We start from the raw sequence: 13,807 nt of genomic DNA, 5'->3' as shown, positions 1-13,807 counted from the left end.
AAATACCATTCCCAGACTTTCCACTGTAATGAGGCATTCCCTGAACTCCTTCACTGTCAGATAACCACCTCTGGCCTGTTTGTATGTAGCCTACCCAGAGTGTGCAGGAAGGCAGCCAGCCATCACTCTGTGAAAGTGCACAAGGAGGCTACATGTCTGGAGCGGGCACCAAGCTTGTTTCCTATCTGTTTTGTAATATCTAGGAAAGGACCACAGAAAGGAGCCTCTTTCTAGAAGGAAAAAGCATAATCATTATATTTAAATATACTTTAGAATCCTCCTCAGACAATGCGAAAAGTAGACCCTTCTGCATATCCTCAGAAAGCCAGGTAGGCTCACACATATAGTCTCACTCAGCAAGCTGAGGTAGGAGGATTGTCATGAATTCAAGACAAGGCCAGGCTATAGAGGGAGAACCTGCCTGAAAGAGAACTGAACAACCAAAACCAGAGGAAGCTGCTCACAAAGCGTCCTCTCAGTCCTTAGAGCTCCGCCGTGGTTAAGGAACTGAGTCCTCATAGCTGACACTGAGACTTGGGAGTCACGAGGATAAGGAAGATCTTACAAGCTTTGAGGGTCTCCAAATATACCTTGCCAAACAGCTCAACACCTACACTAAAACATGTACCTCATTTAAACTTTTCTAATAATTTCTAATTCTGTATGACTTTTGAGTATACATATGTATGTGCACTGCTTGGTGCATACAGAGACCAGAAGAGGATATTGGGTCCCTGGAACTTAAGATGGATTCTTGGATGTTGGCGAGCCATTATGTGGGTGCTGGGTACTGAACGTGCAACAGATGCTCTCAACCACCAAGTCGTCTCTCCAGCTCCTCTACCTCACATCGAAAGACTCTCAACTTGTTAGCACCCCTGTACGAGTGCCACCTAAGTAATGCTGCCACATGCCCAGTTCTCCATGATTACAAAGGTTTCTTTTCTCAATCCCTTTCAGTTGTGAAGCTCCAATTGGAGACCTGGTGCTAAAGAGCTCCTGAATGATGAGACACAAGTCTTCACTAGACTTGATGACACACACAACCTTTAATCTCAGCACTTGGGAGTCAGAGGCAGGTGGATCTGAGTTCGAAGTCGATGTAGTGAGTTCCAGGACAGCCAAGGCTGTGTAAAGAAGAGAGACCCTGTTTTAAAACAAAACAAAGTCCTGGAGTAGTGAGAAAGGAGTAACTACACGGTTGTGAGAGGCTTTCACGCATGCTCTGATTGCCAGAGCGATTTGTACAGTTGAGTATGAACTAAGAATATGAGAATCCCTGCAAAGGGGCACTAAAGACAGGCATGTAGCAGGCTGAGCGCTTAAATATGTATTCTCACAAATGCTCATCCACCTCCCCACCCCAAGGATTAAATGTTTTTTTCTCACGTATTTAGAGGCTCACCAGTGGTTTCTGTTTGCATTCTCTTTAATGTCTACACTGCTATAGACGTTGATTTTCCTAAATGTACGTGTGCCTTTGCTGAGCAAGTCAGTAATAATTACAACACTGGGAGCAAAAAGAATACTGTAAGTAATTGTAATATTGCAAATACTCTTATTGGCAGTGTGCTGGAGAGCTTCAGGAAGTTTTAAATGTATGTAATCCTCTCCTGTGTGTGTATACATTTTCAGTGGAAAGCTGGAGAGTGGGAAGACAGAATGGCTAGCTAGATCCCAGGAATCTGGGGAAATCAACCCATTTAAATTTTTGAACGTTTTTCTGGCCTCAAAGCCTGCACTTTCTTGTGCCTAGTGTAGGTCCCCCCCCCAAAAAAAAGAAATGAGGCAGAAAATACACGGAAGAAAGGTATTTCTTCTTCTAATAACTACATATCAATGGGCTGTGACCTTTTCACTTGTGCGTATTCACTGATGAAATCGGATTAACTCTACTGGTGCAAAAAAAGTGAGATTTAATAGGAAAAGGAAAAGAGGAAGCTGAGAGGCCGTGACAGCACAGATCCATGGAGCAAGTGAGGAGAAAACTTACTAAGAGAAAAATGGAGAGGAAGAAAAGACTCAAACAGAAAACTCAGTAACTTGAGGAAGGGACTCTTACTGGTTTACTGCAGGTCGCCTGTCCCCAGTCTCCCGCAGCTGTGCTGGAATGCGGAGGACAGGCGCGCCCCCTGCCGGCTGGGAGAGGCGTGGGACCCGGGGGTCCGCATGGCCCGACACGCGGAGACCCTCGGGTGGCCAGGTCCGGGGGCGGGGGTTTGCAGCCAGGGCTGAAGGGCAGGGTTTAGAAAGGGGTTGGGAATTTAGCTCAGTGGTAGAGCGCTTGCCTAGCGAGCGCAAGGCCCTGGGTTCAGTCCTCAGCTCCGGGGAAAAAAAAAAAAAAAAAAAAAGAAAAAAAGAAAGGTGGCCGCTTCGGCCGGCTGGGTGTGGGCGTGGAGCGACGCGAGCGCCGGAGTCCGCTGCACGTGGTCCGGTTCAAAACCCGGCCTGGGCGCCGCACGTCTACTCCCCACCCGCGCCTTGGTTAGAGATGCTCAGTGGTGATTTTCCCACTCCATGGCCACCGAACACGGTGACTCCGCTTAGTACTCTACTTTGCTCCGCATCCGTGGGAGCCAACGTTGCCGGCTAACTGCAAGATCGGACCAAGAGCTCAGCCGGTGCGAGGCGGTGGCGTTTCTCCCTCGCAAGGCACCCACAACTCTGCGCACTCGCCCTCCCTGGCGCCCTACAGCTGTGGGGCCCTACGTAGACAGGAACCACCTGGCATGGGTTAGGGGAAAGCAGCGCTTCTGGAAAAGCGGACCGGAAACCCGCGTCTCTCTTCCCGGACCAGCTTCCGCCTGCCTTCTGCCAATCTGGCCTTTAAAGGTGGAGCGACGAGGTGAGGTTAGTGCGCTTGCGCGGCGCGCGTAACCTCTCGGAACCGTGAGTATCCATATTGGTGGCGCGGCTGGCTGGCTGGCCTGCGGGCTGTTTCAGCTCCGAGCGTCCACCCGAGGGTCCCCAAGGAGTGCCTGCGGAGTCCTGCTTCCATCTGCTCCGGGTTCTCGGGACTCTCGTGGGCATCAGGAAAGCTCATCTATGGCACCGAGGTGGCGTGCGGGACGGGGAGTCCCGCAACTGTGCTTTTTGTCCCGCGCGTTGTCGACCAGTATCGTCGACTCCGGTTCCCAAAATGACTCCACTCTGCCATAGGGAGCCATCTAGGGTTAAAAGGCAGGGCGAACCGTTAAGAGTTAGCCGAAGTTTACATTTGACTCCTTTGTCCTAGCCGCACGTGGAGATGTAGGTTGGAGGACCAAACAAACAAAATAAAAAATGTGGGAGCCGAGTCCGGACAGATCAGGTTCCCGGGGCCGTCACTGTCACTTTGTGTGCCTTTATGAGGCTCCAAACGGGTGCCTCAGGAGTTGGAGATGTCTAGGTTGTTTCTCAGTTATTAATTAACACCAACTCAGAGCTAGTTTCACTTCCCATAGGAGTCAGAGGAAAAGCTATTGAAGACATCGGACGCACCTCAACCTGTTTCTTACTTTGAACTTGCAATAGCTTCAGCAGCTTTTCAAGTTACTTAAGAGGCAGCCCAACTTCTGACTCGGGTGTCACTCAGGATTCTTTTTGCACGACAGGTCTCAGCAGAGTTAGAAGAAATGGCCCTGGTACCGTATGAGGAGAGCACTGTAATAGGGCTCCAGAAACTCCATAAGCCTCTTGCCACCTTCTCGTTTGCAAACCGCACCATCCAGATCCGTCAGGACTGGGGGCGACTGGGAGTGGCTGCAGTGGTTTGGGATGCGGTAAGTCAGCACCGCAGGGCCTTTGAAAATAAGACTGTATTCTAAAAAGAAAATCGATGGCTTTCTTGAGACATGATTCATATCTACCCTCCACTCATGTAAAGTCTGCAGAAACATTGGGTCGTTCAGCACATTCATGGTAGTTCATCCATTACGTTATTTACGTTATGACACTAGGGCCCCTGCATGTCCTTGCCCACCAGTCGTCCCCATGGCCCCCTTACAAACACTGCACTTTGCAGAGCTGAGGGAAGTGCGATGACCAGTCGTTAGATGCCCAATGAGGACCGGAAGACTGAAAAGAAAGCAGGGGCCTGATTGCACTGGGCACTCATTAAGATACCACGCAGAGAATGTGTAGAGACAGCCCAAAACTGACGTCCGGTTTTCAGTTTTCCATGGTTTGAAAGGATGATTGCTGATTGCTTTTCTGCTTCTGATGAGGTCTGTCTTCAGCTGTTAATTGGCATAGACCTCAGTTATACTCCTAGGATGTAGCTGTGGGGGGAGGGGCGTGAAATGATGAGATTGTAAGCAAATGCTCATTCATCGTGTGAATTCCAAAACTTTTGGTGAAAACCTACCTTCTGATGCCCAGGGACCGTGTGGGACAGCGACTCGCAGCTGTGAGCATTTTGATGCTTCTTTGTAGCATGCCTTAGGAACCAGACAGTACCTTGAAAAAAATCCAAGATTTACGTTATTTCTTCCAGAATAGTTTTGTAAACTTCATGGAAATGTGCTGTGACACAGTAGGAAATGAAGTTTCTTAGATGAAGCTGGCCCCTGGCTAGCTTGTCCTGTCCATAAGGGGCTTGGGGCACACTGTGCCTATGTTTGCTCTAGTATGTTACCTTGTAGCAGCAGCAGCTGCAGCAGCAGCAACAGCAACTAAGTTCCTGTGTGTTGGGAATTGTACTTTTCAGGCAGGGAGGGAGGGAAGAGAGAAGAAAGGAGGGGAGACTGAATATGTTGTTCACTGACCTCCCGCCAGCATTTGGCGTTGTGAAGCACACAGCGCCTCACACCTGCTGACCTCAGTCCTGTTGACACTGTGTTTTGACTCAGGCCATTGTTCTTTCCACGTATCTGGAGATGGGTGCCGTGGAGCTCAGGGGCTGCTCTGCCGTGGAGCTGGGAGCTGGCACAGGGCTGGTGGGCATCGTGGCCGCGCTGCTGGGTAAGTGCAATAGTCTGGTTCTCCCTTAGTGAGCAGGACTCATCGAGAGGTACAGGTACGCGTGCTGTTTTCCTAGCAGAAGCCACGTGGTTGGGATTCCGCTTGCTGACTTAGTAGACAGTAACCCTTGTATCCAGTCTCTGGTTTAAAGTGCTAGGTCGGTAGACTTACCAGACTCAATCCCTGAGGTAAGAACGGACAGCCATAGTCCTTCATTGCTGAGGAAACAGCTGGTATTTTCCTCCTAGGGAGGGTGGGTCCCTCAAGTGCCCCCCACTGACATTTTAAGAAATTATATTAATGGTCTATAACTCTTAGTCGATACCACTCTTATCTGTCAGTGTTCATCTGGTACAGGCATTGATTTTATTTTTCTTGCTGGAGATAGTGTCTTCCAGTGCTGGCCAGGCTGGCCTTGAGCTTGTGGTCCTCCTTTCTCAGCCTCCTGAGTAGCTGGGGTTACAGACATGCACCACTGTGAGTGGCTGCTTTGAGCATTGTAAATTTTCATTGGTTTTTGTTGTTGTTGTTTGTTTGTTTGTTTGTTTACCCACTGTTGACATCTTTCTGCAACTTCTGACTCCTTGTTTAACTGTGCCTGGAATTACAGAGCCTTGAAGTATTTGTGCTCTAGCTGTGCTTTAGGCCCAACTGAAGCCTCTCTTGTCCACCCTTTTTTTTTTTTTTTTTTTTTTCTGATTCCTTTCTGTTTCAGTGCCCTGTTCTGTGTTGTTTTGTTCAGTCTTGATGAGAGAGCGTTGGCAGGGATGGTGGACACATGTGTCTTAGAGGCCGGAGAGATGGCTCAGTGGTTAAGAACACCTGGTTTGATGCTGTCACCCACATGGCTGCTCAGAAAAGCCTATAACTTCACTGCCAAGGGATCCAACGTCCTCTTCTGGCCATGTGAAAACTGTGCAAGAGGTACACAGGCGCACCTCCAGGCAAAACACCCCCACACACACAAAACCACGGTTAGCCTTTTAAATGACACATTTGTACACTTCTGTCTAGAAGCAAACTAAGCCATTGGCGAGACTCTTGTTGGCTGCGTGTCATTTTTGATCCTCCAAAGGTCCTTATAAACATTACCATGGATGTCATACCTTATTTGTAATTCTGTGTTTCAACTGAAACTGGCATTTTGTGATATTAAGCCACATTTAGTGTCCTTGTCAGCAATGCTCCTGGACTCAAAGAAATGTCAGCTCAAACTGAGGTTCTTGGTATGCTAACTCCACCTCCCTCCCCCGTTTCTACTGTAAACATAGGCTTCTTCCAAAAGTTTGTTGGCTGATATAGAGACATGTTAATGCATAAATTTATAGTTGCCGTTATAATTAATTTTGACACCTTGTTTGTTCCATCTGTTTGACCTTGGGCACAATGTTAGCCTCTAAATACTGACTTTTCCATCTGTAAAATGGGGTAGTGGTAGTGTTTGCTCCTCAGTGAGGCTCAAGATGGGCTGGCTTCCATCTTTATGTAATCAGCTAGTTAGCTGCTTAGCTGACAAAAGCTGTGCTCTGTGTGTGTGTGTGTGTGTGTGTGTGTGTGTGTGTGTGTGTGTGTGATGTGCGCGTGTATATATGTATGTATGTATATATGAGTAGCGTGTGTGTGTATGTATGCATGGTGTGTGTATTATATGTGATGTGTATAAGTGTGTGGTGTGTATGAGTGGGTGTATATGTATGTTGTGTGTGTATGTATGTGTATGTGTTTCTGTGTGTGGTATAGATTAAAAGATCCTTATATTCTGTATGTGTTAATTAATGCTAGAAATGAATACAGTGGCAATTATTCCTTAACCAGCCTTTCCCCAAATAACCACACAGAGACCTTTTAATGTTTCAAAGCTTAGGTCTTAGCCGGCAGACTCTCAACCAGTCATCTAGGTTAACCCGTCCACCTAGCCCCATCCACCCACGTGGCAAGCCACACCTTCCAGGCCCATAGTCACATCCATTTCTCCTTGTCTCCTGGCAAAAGGACTTTCCTCCTCCTTTCCTGAGTTCCTTTCCCCCTCCCAGGAAGTCCTACCTTCCACTTCCTGCCCAGATAATTGTTCATCAGATTTTTATTGCTGCTTTAGGTAGAGAAGGAAGGACAGATACAATTTCACACAGTGTACCCCAACAGTGTAGGGTAGATGTGTGTGTGTGTGTGTGTGTGTGTGTGTGTGTTGGTTGCTATTCTGGGTGCTTCTTTTTTTAATGAGAAGTTTAGAGCCGTGGGCTTAAAGAGGTCAGGATTAGGTTCTTCGGACACTATTTTAGAATGAAGGAGAGCAGTTGCTTCATGTGTCTGTGTCAGGTTGCAGCTCTTGAGAAATGAGACCATAACTCACTCTGTTGTCCTTGACTCTTGAACAGTACTAGCCACTCGCCTGGGATACCTGGGTGGTTTGGGAATTAGTCATGAACAAGCTAGGAGCTAGAGATGGCTCAGCAGTGCTGAGCATGTTGTGATCTTATGCTCCTGCACGGGACCTCAGCTTGGTTCCCAAACTCCCACATCAGGTGACTGACAATAAGTCCAGCTTTGCTTACACTCACGCATGCACACATGCACACACACACACACACACACACACACACACACACACACACACACACACACAGAAAGTTTAAAACTTAAAAGGAAAAATGAACCAACCATATTGAATACTTTTTGGATATCTTTCTCTATAAAACTCTATTACAAAGATAATTATCTTTGCAACAGGTGTCCTGTTTGCATTTTGATGTATTTCTTTTTATTTGCTTTTTCTGTCTGTATTTACATAATCACAGTTGTCATTATGGCTATATATGTCTGTGTGTCTGTACATGTGTATGTATATCTTCTTATGCCTATCATAAGCATTTGTGTTGCCATGTTGCCGCCGGACTTCCCTACTCAGTATGAAGTATTAGATTGGAGAAATTGTTAAAAATTGAGAGTAAGAAAGTTTTAAAAATAGAAACAGAACTAAAACATGTAGTGATTTTGAAGCATTGGAAAAGGGGTTGATCCCTTTTTAAAGTTCATGCTTTGGTGGTCTTAGTCTTTTGTCCCTGACTGCAGGGGTTACTTAGAAAGTTCCTGCTAGGTCAGTGTCGGTAGCATACAGTAAGCAGACAGACAGTCATTTTGGGAAGCTTACTTCTGTTCTAAGTCTGCAGTGAAGAACAAGGTAAAGGCAGGTTCATAGGAAGGTTAGAACAAGTAAGAGATGCTCTGCGGAATGTCAGTATTGGGTGTGAGGCTTTCCAAGTGAAGGAGCAGCTCCTGTGGGGGATGGGCTGTGTATTCAGGGTCATCAGAGTAGACCTGTGTCATAAGTAGGTTTGATCATGAGTTCTTAGGTGTTGCCAAATGGCTAGTAAGTCATCTCCCCAAGGTTGCAAAGCTATGAATCATGGTGAGACTTTGAATCTAGTTTTGACTTTCAAGCTCAGAGTTTTAGTTTAAAAATCCCCTGAACCTTTATGCTAATTGGGAACTGTTTCTAGGTGGGGGAAAAAATCCCACTTTTGAAGAAAGGATTTGGTAGGTTGGGTTGGGTCAGAGAATCTGCATTTTAAAATCTGTAATTTGATGCCCAGTTAAATCTGGAGACCCTGTCCTAAAACACAATGCTTAGGAAGATGCCCTCTGTTGACTGGCTGCCATTCTATTACAGCTCTCTGCTGAGCCCTGGACCTGTGCTTCTGAACATCATTGTCTAAGTAGTCACCCAGGAGTTGAGGTTCTTATAACAACCCTCTGTGACAAGTAGGCCTGATCGACTTACTGTTCTCTTCATGTTGGTGTAATGAAGGGGACTACAGAGTTAATGGATTGTGGTTAGATTTCAAATTCAGACCCCTGGCCTCTGTGGAGTGAGTCTGTCTTCACTGTCTTTTTAGTGCTGACTTGAGCCTTCACTGTGTGTTCCATGCGTGACCATAGCCATCTCCCACCTGGTCCTTCTGCTTTCTCAGACTCAGTTCCTGGAGCAGCTGCCAGATAGTCAGCTAAAGTGTACGGTGAACTGGTGTTGGGATCTGTGTGGAAACACTCCTTTCTGTTGCTGCGGACTCCATCCGGGGCTTGTTGGCAGGGCTCTGTAATCTCATTCTGTAGCACATCAGCTTCTCCATGTTTTGTGCAGTGCCCAGGTCCACTCTGCTTACTCATGCCTAGTGCAGTTTTACCCAGAACGGCCTTTTCCTTTCCCAGCTCATGTGCCCTCAGCTTACATGTGAGTTCAGGTTCTCCTTCCTTTGGCCTCTCCCTCTCTTGAGGAGTTTCTGAACACTTGCTTTCTGGTGCTCGTGTTCCTGCTGCCCTGCCTCCCACTGCATCACAGCTATTCTTAGCTTTCTCTCACTCAGGAGACCCCTCCAGGTAAGGATTTTCTTGTTCAACTTTGTGTTTCTAGCATGTGGTATATGTCTGAATCTTTAATCAAAAGTAAAGCAGTATTTATAAATAAAAACTAAAAGTCATGGCAAAGGTTTATACATGGTTTTTCCATTCCTGAGTGACAGCCCATTGTGGTTTCACTAGGTCCATTCTCATTGTCATTTTGCTTATGGACTAAATTAGCTTGCTTTTCTACCAGCAGAACTTACCTTACAGGAAAACATTTCATCACTGTCTGCTTGTTTGGTCCAGCATCAGGCCCTTCCTTACCTTATTCATGAGGCTGTAACCAACCTACGTAAAATGCGGGTTCTCCTGCCAGGGCCTGTGCGGGGCCCACTCTGTGGTGGAGTGAGCACTCTGCTGGTCTCCTGGCTGGTGGTGGTCACTTGCATGTTTGTAAACTGGTAGATGTAAGGTAATGTTCATTTGACATTACATCCTGTGTCAGCCCTGGAATACCTTGTAAGAGAACAGTACCTAGTTTGTAGAGATCTGCTTGCTTTCCCACCCAGGGCAGGCACTAGAGAGTTATCAAAGTAAGGGCTGAGGTGAAGCTTAAATGAATAGAGTTGATTGCTCTGTGTCCTGCTAAGAACTACACAGATATAAGGGCACAGTCAAACCAGGAAGGCTGCCTGCAGTTTTCGTTATCAGAGACAGTCTTCTGCTTATTGGGCAACCCTGTCCGTGAGTCATGAGAGTGGTACAGGCCCAGGCTCGAAGACCCAGACCGCTGGAGCATTCATTTCCGTCTGGAGCTGTGAACCTCAGATTCAATTGCTGCCGTCTTAGTGTTTTATCAAGATAAGAAGCTCCGGTGTGAGCTGCCCCTGGAAAGGAGCTGGGTCCTTTGGGAGATTAGAAAAGAATGTACGAAGGAAAGGTACAATTATGAAGGAATAGAACAATTTTAAGTTTGTCTGATGATAAAACTACACTTGACTCCACTTTGTAATGGTTGGATGTGGTTCAGTCTTTTACCCATATTTGTTGAAAAAAATAAATATTACAGTACATTGTTCAATAACCATAAAGACAGAGGAATAAAATACTGTACCATTAATTTCCTCATCTGCATGTAGAATAGCATTTGGAGAACATGAACTAGCCTTCTAAGATGTTACCTAGTGCACACTCTGTCTGTACGCTAATTCAGAGGACAGGTTCTCATAAGTTACAGCTGTATCACACAGACAGCGCAGCCGCTCTGGAGTAACATGCTGGGGGTGGCCTGGAAATTGACAGTAAGCTGAGTTGTCCCTTGTGAGTCTGTTTTAACCTTAGTTCCTCTAGAACAGACTTTTTTGGTTTGTATTTGTATCTCTTTATCCTGATAGTCATATTGTGCTGTTTGATTTTCCTTTCTTGGATTGTATTTTACGATGAGTCCTACTACTGATTTGAAGGTTATGACCCAGTGAGTCAAGTTGAATGGTGACTATGCATGAAGGTTGGAGAATTCAGGAGCATTGGCTTGAGTTACTCTGACTGTACAATGTACTAGAACCACTTTGGCAAACAGCAGGTGTGCTACAGAAGCAAGCTGAATTTTCATTTTTAGTTACACAGCATAACGAGTTCTGCTCTGGTCTGGTTACCTGCCTGCGGAAGGGTGTAGTATTCTACACAACAAGTGGGCACTTAGAGAGTGCCCCGTGTTAACTAGATAAGACTCCCTGTCTACGAGGGTTGTATGATATTCACCTTACTTTCTGTTTGTCCCACATTGTAGGTGCTCATGTGACTATCACGGACCGAAAAGTAGCGTTAGAATTTCTTAAGTCAAACGTTGAGGCCAACTTACCTCCCCATATCCAACCTAAGGTGGTTGTTAAGGAGCTGACTTGGGGACAAAATTTGGACAGTTTTTCACCTGGAGAATTTGATCTCATACTTGGAGCTGATATCATATACTTAGAAGATACCTTCACAGACCTTCTTCAAACACTGGTACATCTCTGTAGCAACAACTCTATGATTCTTCTAGCTTGCCGAATCCGCTATGAACGGGATAATCACTTCTTAACAATGCTGGAGAGGCAGTTCACTGTGAGTAAGGTTTACTACGATCCTGAGAAGGATGTACACATTTACAAAGCACAGAAGAGAAAGCAGAGGGAGGACTTGTAGTGGGCAGTATTTTCTAAGAATCAAACGCATCAGTTAAGGTCTTACAGCTAGAATTCTTAGCGGTGTTAATGATGTGACAGACTGCAAGTCATTCCTCTCAGAGCTGCTCAAGGAACAAAGCACGTGTGTACTTTGTAGACAATGCCTTGCCTCATTGCCGGAACTGTCAGTCAGATTGACTGTAAATGGACATGTTCTTTGCTTTACCCTGTGTGCTCACTTGGTAAGCAATTTCCACTGATAAAGAATGATATGAAGGTGTCCCTAAACTGGTGAGTCAGTCATATATTCTGGGATGTATTTTGTCTCAGTTTCCTTGTCTGTTGAGTGTAAACCATTTATTACATGTATTCCCTGAAATGTTTGTACTGTTGGAGTCTCTTGTGTGTGTGTGTGTGTGTGTGTGTGTGTGTGTGTGTGTGTGTGTGTGTGTGTGTGTGTGTGTTAGATAAAGCCTTACTCTGTAGCCCTGGGTTGGTCTGAAACTGTAGGCCAGGCTGACCTCTAATTCTCTTTCCTCCGCCTCCAGTGCTGGGATTACCAGCGCAGCCATGCCACCTGGCTATTTGGTTCTTAAGCACCTTGAGTTGAAGATGAGTTTTCTGGGTCTCATATCATACCTTCTTACCAGATTTCAGGGTTAAGTATATAAGCAAAGAAATAATAAAAATAAAAGTTTACATTTGAAATTACCTAAACTTGTAGGTTAAAAATTTCTTCCAGAATCATGCTTTTGTCTGTTGGTTTAAACTTTGCTGTTTCAGTGTTGCTCTATTTCTTAAGAGTGTTTTTTGTTTGTTTGTTTTTTATTTTTTAGTATGTCAGTTTTTAAAAGTTAAATCTCATTTTATCACAAAGGTTAGCTCCTAAGGTGCAAACTCTATATTGTACCTATAATCACACATTCGACTTAAGACTCCCTGGTGGGTTGCAAGCTGCTGGGAGGCCTCTTTCATTGTGCTTCCCTGGGTCAAGTAAAAAATTATAACAAGGTAATCAAGGTGAATCCCAAGTATAGGTATAAGAATAGGTATAGGAATAGGTATAGGTATAGGAATAGGTATAGGAATAGGTATAGGAATAGGTATAGGTATATAGGAATAGGTATAGGAATAGGTATAGGTATAGGTATAGGAGTAGGTATAGGAGTAGGTATAGGTATAGGAATAGGAATAGGTATAGGAATAGGTATAGGTATAGGTATAGGAATAGGTTTAAGTATAGGAATAGGTATAGGAATAGGTATAGGTATAGGAATAGGTATAGGTATAGGAATAGGTATAGGTATAGGAATAGGTATAGGAATAGGTATAGGTATAGGAATAGGTATAGGAATAGGTATAGGTATAGGTATAGGAATAGGTATAGGTATAGGAATAGGTATAGGTATAGGAATAGGAATAGGTATAGGTATAGGAATAGGTATAGGTATAGAAATAGGTATAGGTATAGGTATAGGTATAGGAATAGGTATAGGTATAGATGTTTTGTGGTGCTAGGGATCCAAACCAGGGTTTCGCAGACACTGGGCAAACACTAGCCCTGAGTTATTACATCCCCAGCCAGAGGGTACTAGTGTTTTAGTTTTCTCTGGGTAGACTTTATGAATAAAGTTATCAATACAGGCTTCTCCTTTTACTAACTAAAAACTCAAGCAGTTTAGAGCATAGATATTATAACTGCACAGTGGCATTTGGTAATAGAAATTTGTTGGAAAGACTATTCAAAGTAAGACCTCATTTTTCTTTTAAATATTTTGGATTTGAGAGTACCTGCCTGCCAATGTTGCCTTCTATATCTATTTAAAATGGTAATTGTATTATTGGTCATGGTTGTCTCTAGGCAAACAGAAGATTGTGTGTGTGTGTCGCGCACACATGTGTATTAGGGTTCAGAAAGTTTAAGTGGGAATACTCCCAAGATGATACCTCAAGAGGGAGAGAGAACAGCAGGCCTGGTATGGAGATTTTGGGCAGCAACCAGAAAAGTACTCTATCTTTGTGTTCTGGTCAGTAGCTGTTAAGGGCACAACCTGGGGCTAAAGAAAATACCCGTAGAGGGTTGCAACTGTCAGGAAATGTATTCCTTTACATAGAAATCAGATTTGTAATTCACTCAATTACAAAGAATTGAATATTAGATTTTAAAAAATTGGTATTTTAATTATGTGTCCCTGTGTGCAGATATGTGCATACAGTGCATACAGAAGCTAGAGTTGTTGCAACCTGTGGAGCTAGAATTACAGGTCATGACCTGCCTGGGTGCTGGAAATTGAACTTAGTCCTCTGAAAGAGCACAAATGGTCCTTATCACTGCAGCTATCTCTAGGGCCTGAATGCTA

At 44.9% G+C, this 13,807-nt stretch overlaps 1 protein-coding gene across 3 annotated transcripts; it reads left to right on the top strand.

Moving 5' to 3' along the window:
* The first annotated feature begins 3,060 nt into the window (after positions 1-3,060).
* On the top strand, positions 3,061-11,869 carry Mettl21a (methyltransferase like 21A). Of its 3 annotated transcripts, XM_032901229.1 has the most exons (4): positions 3,061-3,249; positions 3,594-3,761; positions 4,830-4,941; positions 11,069-11,852. In XM_032901229.1, exons 2-4 carry the CDS (start codon positions 3,615-3,617, stop codon positions 11,464-11,466), a joined length of 657 nt encoding a protein of 218 aa, XP_032757120.1. In that variant the 5' UTR covers positions 3,061-3,249; positions 3,594-3,614; the 3' UTR covers positions 11,467-11,852. The 3 variants fall into 3 exon arrangements, with proteins under 3 accessions (XP_032757120.1, XP_032757121.1, XP_032757119.1); XM_032901230.1 differs by having other exon boundaries at positions 3,061-3,761; positions 4,830-4,958; positions 11,008-11,869; XM_032901228.1 differs by having other exon boundaries at positions 3,061-3,761.
* The last annotated feature ends 1,938 nt before the right edge of the window (positions 11,870-13,807 follow it).

Source organism: Rattus rattus, chromosome 4 (genome assembly GCF_011064425.1).
Source record: "Rattus rattus isolate New Zealand chromosome 4, Rrattus_CSIRO_v1, whole genome shotgun sequence".
Lineage (NCBI taxonomy): Eukaryota > Metazoa > Chordata > Mammalia > Rodentia > Muridae > Rattus > Rattus rattus.
The sequence above is the reverse complement of the archived record's forward strand: the minus strand, read 5'-3'. Positions and strand labels throughout refer to the sequence as shown.

Bases quoted from the DNA above. Each gene is read 5' to 3' on its own strand.
- Mettl21a (XM_032901230.1), top strand. From the start codon at position 3,615: ATGGCCCTGGTACCGTATGAGGAGAGCACTGTAATAGGGCTCCAGAAA. The intron at 3,762-4,829 runs GTAAGTCAGCAC...GTTTTGACTCAG, and splicing joins CTGCAGTGGTTTGGGATGCG to GCCATTGTTCTTTCCACGTA. The intron at 4,959-11,007 runs GTTCTCCCTTAG...TAACTAGATAAG, and splicing joins TGGGTAAGTGCAATAGTCTG to ACTCCCTGTCTACGAGGGTT.